General features: G+C 47.3%; 1 protein-coding gene across 2 annotated transcripts; it reads right to left on the reverse strand.

The window, feature by feature from the left end:
- Window positions 1–1,172: 1,172 nt before the first annotated feature.
- On the reverse strand, window positions 1,173–6,494 carry Nefl (neurofilament, light polypeptide). Of its 2 annotated transcripts, none has more exons than XM_005373710.2 (4): window positions 5,364–6,494; window positions 4,250–4,374; window positions 3,530–3,849; window positions 1,173–2,967 (listed from the first exon to the last, which is right to left on the reverse strand). In XM_005373710.2, exons 1-4 carry the CDS (start codon window positions 6,408–6,410, stop codon window positions 2,825–2,827), a joined length of 1,635 nt encoding a protein of 544 aa, XP_005373767.1. In that variant the 5' UTR covers window positions 6,411–6,494; the 3' UTR covers window positions 1,173–2,824. The 2 variants fall into 2 exon arrangements, with proteins under 2 accessions (XP_005373767.1, XP_005373766.1); XM_005373709.2 differs by having other exon boundaries at window positions 1,173–2,970.
- Window positions 6,495–6,997: the final 503 nt, after the last annotated feature.

Raw genomic sequence — 6,997 nt, forward strand, 5'->3', positions numbered from 1 at the left:
TCCCATTTCTCCACTTAGCTTGAGTTTCTAAGCAGTGAAGACTGTGTGGGGAACTTTGAATCAAGAGTATAGAAAGGGTGAGACATCCACTGCTAAACCTCATGTAAATGAGCAAATTGCAGGCATGCTGGGGACAAAAATGATCAGTGCTTCATCACAGAGCAACAATGCTATTCGGGGTGGACACTTGGTTCTCTGCTCTTTCCAAGGTGTGAGCTGAACTAGCACAGACTATTGAATAATCTTGGCTTTGTGGTCATTCTGCAGAAATTCTAATCTATCAAGAAGTCGTTCATTCAACAAATATGCAGTATACTTCCACTAAGGTAGTAACTATGCTAGATTCTAAGGATAAAATAGTGAGCAAAGAGGCCAGAGCCCCATGCTTGTGAAGGTCACCCAGTGGTGGAAATGGCAGACATGTGTCAAGTAATCACAAAGTAGGTATCCACGCCAAGGACAAAAAGTCTTCTAAGCACATTTACTAGAGAAACTGGACCTGCCGGAAGAGATCAAGAAAGGCTTTCCCTAGGAAATGACACTTAAAACTCTATATCAGAAGGGTGAGTGGAACCTGGCTGGTTAAGGCTGATGGAAAGAGAAAGAAAAGATGAGTGTTGCAGAGAGAGAGAGATGAGTGTTCCAGAGGGGAAAAAAAAACGACCAGTGACTTGCTGGAGAACAGACCCCAGTGGCTGAGGCATGGGAAGCGAGGGGCAGGGGATAGATATGGGATCAGGGCACAGAAATAAGTGGAGCTATGTAAGCCATGAAGATGACATCAGAGATTCCAGTTTTTATGTTAAAACTGGAAGGAAGTTTAGGAAGCTATGGCAGGGCTTTAATCAGGGAGTTGACCTGAATGAACTGTGTGCTGACTGAAGGATTGCAAGAGTAGACACTGGGAGAATCATTAGGGTGATGGAAGAATCCATGGAGAGACTGTGGCAGTAAAATTAGTTAAAAGCAGTGATCACTGAGACTGGAGGGGCTGAGGAAAAGGGCGATATGTCATACAGAGGTGTGCGGTCTACAGAACGAGATGACTGGGAGTGGGGTCACTGGGAACAGGAGTAGTGATGAAGGATTCGACTTTTGGGGGAAGCAGAGCGAAAGTGGGTACTGGCCGCAGTATCAAATTTGTGGACATTTTAAAAAAGACTTCAAAGTCATTTAAGTTTTTAAGTATTTTATTATGGCACACAGGATAGAGAATGGAACAATGTTCTTGCTTAACCCAAGTATTTCTCAAATCAACCAGCTGTTTCCATTTGGCTAGTCACTTTCGCCGTACAGCTTGCACCTGTCTGAGGCGGAACCATGTGCATCCTCCCATGTTTAATGAGTATAAATGTGAAAAGCTTGGTTTCTGAGGAGACGCCTAATCTTTACAGCAGTGCAAAGGGATCACATAACTTGAAATTGAGACCACTTTGGTTTCAGGTGAAATTCATAACTCTCAAAGGTCATCTTAAAAACAGATACTGAACAAAGTGAGCAGACAGAGCAGTTGTTTAAGAACAGAGGCAGAGCAGCAGAGACAGTAATTTCATCTATATTCCACAGCAAATGCAAAGGCAAGAGCTTTCATAACTTTACAGCGGACAGACAATTTCTGGTGTTTTTATGCATTGTTCAACTGGTTATTGAAATCCAAGTATTTCCCAACTAAGACGGGCAGGGCAATGCCAGTGTAACACACAAATGTATGATCTTCCCCCTAAGTGTCTCCTAGTAATTTCATTACTGGTGTCTGTAATTTTTTAAAGATTTAAAATGTGTGACATTAACTGCTACTTATTTTTAGGCAATAGAATTAAGTGAACAACACACTGAATGATGAGCTCAGGATTGCAGGCAACGTGTTTACAGTGGCAAATAACCTTTGATAGCCTTTCTCCTCTCTAAATTATGCATTGATGAAACATTATTCCTTTTTGTTATATCATGTGCTCAGGTTTCAATATCTGCCCATATTTAGAATGTATCGAAAACCTAGCTATAGTGATTAACATGTGGGATCCATATTCTACCTATATTGCATGATTACATACTAGTTGTCCATGAAGGGTGTATTTGTCATATAATTTCAAAACTGCCTCCCATAAAATCATCCAGTAACATAATACAGCACATTTTGCAGAGTAAAGTATAGTCATTTCTGGACTCTTTCACTTCCTAATGTTTCTTATCAGTAAAATTTTGAGAGAAGAGATTTTGTAGTCATGACCTAACTGTATTACCCCGCAGAATTTCCAATTAAATAAGAAAGGTATTGTAGCTGTTAAATTTTAGCTTTTCAAAAAACTGAAGGTCAGTATTTCACTTGTATATTGTTTATATTGGTGCCACATTTAAAGGTATTTAAATTAAGTACAAAAGCCACAGCAAGAAATACGTCATTCAGTGTAACTTTATTTACTATTTATTGCACATAACTTGAGGTCTTTAATTTCTAACCACCAAAGGTTTAAAATACTATTCTTCCATGAGGTTTAACATTAACATCAGTAAATTCATTTATTCATTTTTTTTTTAATTGTAAACATCTGAATGATTCACATTGCCATAGATCCTGAACTCAAAAGCGTCAACCATGCACAGGCTGGCAGCAAGCCAGAAAGCCACTCTGCAAGCAAACGGATACTCTGCATAAGGAGAAAAGTCATAGCACAACATTGAATGTCCGACCTAGGTCATCTCAGAATTATACATATATTGACTTCTTAATTCATATAGGATCTGGAACTCAACTGGTTGGTTGGTGATGAGGTTGACCGGATTTCGGGAGAATTTTTCCTGGAATAGTTAAGGAAAAGGGGGCTCAATCTTTCTTCTTAGTGGCTTGTTCCTCGCTAGCACCTTCATCTTTCTTCTCCTCCTCTTCGGCTTCTTTGGTTTCCTCTGCTTCTTCACCTTCACCTCCTCCTTCTTCCTCCTCCTTTGCCTCTTCAGATTCTTCCTTGGCTACTTAAACACAGAAAGAAAATTTACAAGATCCAAATCCGGGTTAAGTCCAGTCAAAAGATGTCTGCCAAGGTGTTGTGAATTACGAAGCACTACTATGAAAATGCTTACCACAAACTTTTCCGCTCCACTCTCCCAAAAGATGCTTAACACACAACACTTTCCATGAACAACTTGCCAGGGAACACATATTTAAATGAACTGAGATTACCGCCTCTCTAAGACCTAATCTTAGTTCTATGATGTTTTTGACACTTGTTTTTGTTCTTTAGGACATCAAACTGCTGGATCAAATGTATGTACTAAAAATAAAAATTTGCAATTAGTATGCATCAATTCAAAATAAAATAAACCAAAAGAAAGAAATGTTTGACCAGTGGCTTCCCTTGTAATAAATAAATGCTTCATAAAGACATGTGGAACAAACGCAAAGATATTACTTAAGATTCTGACATCACGCGTGAACAGAGCTTCTCTAAGTGAGCAGGCCTGTGTGTAGCTCATCCCCCTCCTCCAAATCTCACACCCACTTTGTACTCACAGGCATCTGTTCTCATCATACCTTCTTCCTCCTCTGCTCCCTCCTCTTCTTCACCCTCTTCCTTCTCCTTCTCTTCCTCTTCAGCTTCTCCTTCAGAGGGGGGCTCATCTTTGGCTTCCTCAGCTTTGGCAGCCTCAATGGTCTCTTCCACCTCGATCTGCTCCTCCTGGACGTGGCTGGTGTAGTAAGAGGGGAAGGAGCGGGCAGACATCAGGTAGGAGCTGGACTGCAAACCGCTGTAGGCAGATCTGCCAAAGACCTGGGAGCTCTGGGAGTAGCCGCTGGTGATGCAGCCCACGCTGGTGAAACTGAGCCGGGTCTCCTCACCTTCCAAGAGTTTCCTGGGGAGCAGAGGAAGGGTGGTTAAAAAAACAACAACACGGGAAATGTGCTCAGTAAGTCTAAGCCCAGCATTCACCACTGACCCCCAATGCCACCTTTACAAGAAAATGCCAACAGAAGCAGGGTTAGGCAGTATCAAGACTTAGTGACTGGAACCAAACCAAACAATCTTGAATAGTCTTCTTAAATTTGAAACATAATGGGAAGCTAAGAAGAGGGCTCATTATTACTTCTTATATACTTGCCTAGAAACTTTCTTCTTGGAAGAAGCAATAAAATCTAACACTTCATAAATGTCAAAGAACTAGTCTTGGAGGTTCTGCTTCAATCTAACTTTGAATGGAATCAAACTTTCTTCCTAAGTCTTCATGGCTGCTCCCCTCCCCCCTCTGGCTTCACCTGTAAGCTGCAATCTCGATATCCAAAGCCATTTTCACATTGAGGAGGTCCTGGTATTCTTTTAGGTATCGGGCCATTTCGCTCTTCGTGGTTCTCAGCTCATTTTCTAATTTGTTGATTGTGTCCTGTTGGAAGATTAAAAAAAAAAAAAAAGCCCAGCATAAATCCCTACTGCTTTCATTACACTATAATACAGTTGCAAAGACCGAGTGTCAATTAAAGCCAAAGTGCACATTTCCATAAAATCTCCCCTAAAACTGCCTGTTCTCTAAAAAAACCTTTCTTGCCAGCTTCATAGGAAGCAGGAAAAGAAAAAAATATAAAAATATAAAAAAAAATAAGCAGTGAAAAATTCTTTCCTAAAATTTCTTTAGTTAGTATAATCTCACGATCACCATGAAATGTCTACAAATTTAAAAAAAAAAAAAAAACCAAAATGATAGAAAAACTATTTCTCACTAACTCTTCTCTAGCCAGGTCACATTCGAGAAAATTGATGCACTTCTTTATAGGAGAAAATAGCTAAATTGTTTAAAATGGTTTTCTTTAAAATAATTTCTGTGCCGCTATATTTCTACTCTCCCAAAAATAGAGCACCTTTAAAAAGATGGTTTACTTGTATCACCAGCTCCTTTCCTACAGCATTTGTATTGTATTCCTGGATACCTGCCGAGGGGCGGAAGTGGGTAAGAACTAGTCCTACAGCGCGCTGGTTCAGAAGGCAGGAACCCAATCCGCCATGTTTATCAACCAGAGCGTCTAATAGGTGCTGAAAGTAACTTGTGCTTGCTGCAGGCCCGCAGAGAAAGGATATCACCGCAGGCCTGAGGCAACGCCCAGCTTCCACTCCTTCCCCTCCCCCGCCCAAGCCTCTAGCTGGGCTGGGCTGCTCTCCAGCAGAACACAGGCTCTGCACCAGGCCCAGCCCCACACTGCGGTCGCGCCCCGCCCCCAAGTGCCCCACCCCTACCACCAGTCCCCCAGGAGCCCCATCCTACCCCGGTAGCTGCCTGCAGGAGCCTCACCCTTGGTGTCTACAGTACTTCTGGGGGCACTGTCAACCCCCACCTCTGCAGGCCGCCCCACCCCCACTGGGTTCTGGACGGTGCGGTACCTGCATAGCACTGATGTCGGCGTTCTGCTTGTCCTCCAGCTCCTGCAGCTGCTTCTCTAGCGCTTCATTCATGCCCCGGCATGCTTCGATCTCCAAGGTCTTGGCCTTGAGCAGGCGGCGGCTCTCGGACACCTCGTCCTTGGCCGCGCGCACGGCGTCGGTGTTCTTGGCGGCGCTCTCGGTCAGCACGGTGAATCGGCTCTTGAACCACTCTTCGGCGTTCTGCATGTTCTTGGCGGCCAGCTTCTCATACTGCGCGCGGATGTCCTTGAGCGCGGCGGAGAGGTCGGGCTTGGAGGACACGTCCATCTCCACGGAGATCTGCGCATACTGAATCTGGGCCTGCAGCTCGGCGATCTCCTCCTCGTGCACCTTCTTCAGAAAGGCGATTTCGTCCATCAGGCTGTCGATGCGCTTCTCAAGCTCGGCGCGGGCGAGCGCAGCCTCGTCGGCGCCCTTGCGCGCTTCCATCAGCCTGCCCTCGGCGTCCTCGCGGCTCAGCACCTCCTCTTCATAGCGCGCCTGCAGGTTGCGCAGCGTCTCCTCCAGCCCCTCGCGCTCGCCCTGGAGCGCCTGCTTCTCGTTGGTGGCGTCTTCCGCCGCCAGGCGCAGGTCGCGGATCTCCTGCTCGTACAGCGCCCGGAAGCGGGACGGCTCGGAGTGCTTCTGGCGCAGCACCAACAGCTCGGCTTCCAGGACCTTGTTCTGCTGCTCCAGCTCGTGCACGCGCTCGATGAAGCTGGCGAAGCGGTCGTTGAGGTCCTGGAGCTGCGCTTTCTCCTGCGTGCGGATCGACTTGAGGTCGTTGCTGATGGCAGCCACCTGGCTCAGGTCGAGGTTCTCCAGGCTCGGCATCAAGGAGCCGGAGCTGGACGAGTAGCTGCGGCGCACGGACAGCGAGGAGGAGACCGGCGCGGAGTAGCTGGAGTACGCGGAGCGCGCGGTGCTGTAGCCGCTGCGCACGCTGGAGATGTGCACCCGGGGCGCCTCCACGTAGCGCCGCTTGTAGGAGGTCGAGTAGTACGGCTCGTAGCTGAAGGAACTCATGGTGGCGGCCGGTGCCGCTCCGGCCGGCGGCGGAGGTGGGGGCCTAGAGAGAAGGAAGGACGGGGCGGAGAGGGAAAGGGGAGGATGGATGGCTGTGTGCGGCTCGGCGCCGTCCTGCCACCCCTATTTATACGCCGGAGGATTCTGACGCAGCCTGCGATCGATCACCGCGCGCCGGCCAGTGGGGGCAGCGCGCCGCAGCCAGGGGCGGATTCTGCGCAGAAGGGAAGGCGGGGGCGAGCGGCAGGCGGCTGCGGAGCTGCGGCTCTGTCCTCCCGGCTTTTCGCAGAGGCCCTCGGCTTTTTCTGAGACCCCACACCCCCTACTCATTTCCTTTCCCTTCCCACCCACCCGGCCCCACCTGCTTATTATGCCCGGAGCCCGTATCACTGAGATGCTTCAGTGTGCCCAATAACAGGTTCTCACTCTCCACTGACACCTCGGCTTTTCATACCCGCTACCTCGAGTACACCCCGACCCCCAGGTAGACCCTTCCCCACCTGGGACCCAGGGTGACGCCCCATTTGTGTTTCTGACGGCGATGCGTGCCCCTAGGGCGTTTGAGGTAGGAATAATAGGGTAGGGGT

This window comes from Chinchilla lanigera, unplaced genomic scaffold, assembly GCF_000276665.1.
Source record: "Chinchilla lanigera isolate Chin_1 unplaced genomic scaffold, ChiLan1.0 scaffold00002, whole genome shotgun sequence".
NCBI lineage: Eukaryota > Metazoa > Chordata > Mammalia > Rodentia > Chinchillidae > Chinchilla > Chinchilla lanigera.

Excerpts from the sequence above, each read along its gene's own strand:
- Nefl (XM_005373709.2), bottom strand. The coding sequence starts at position 6,410 with ATGAGTTCCTTCAGCTACGAGCCGTACTACTCGACCTCCTACAAGCGG. Across the intron at positions 4,375-5,363 it reads CCGACATCAGTGCTATGCAG|GACACAATCAACAAATTAGA; the intron begins GTACCGCACCGT and ends ATCTTCCAACAG. Across the intron at positions 3,850-4,249 it reads ATCGAGATTGCAGCTTACAG|GAAACTCTTGGAAGGTGAGG; the intron begins GTGAAGCCAGAG and ends TCTGCTCCCCAG.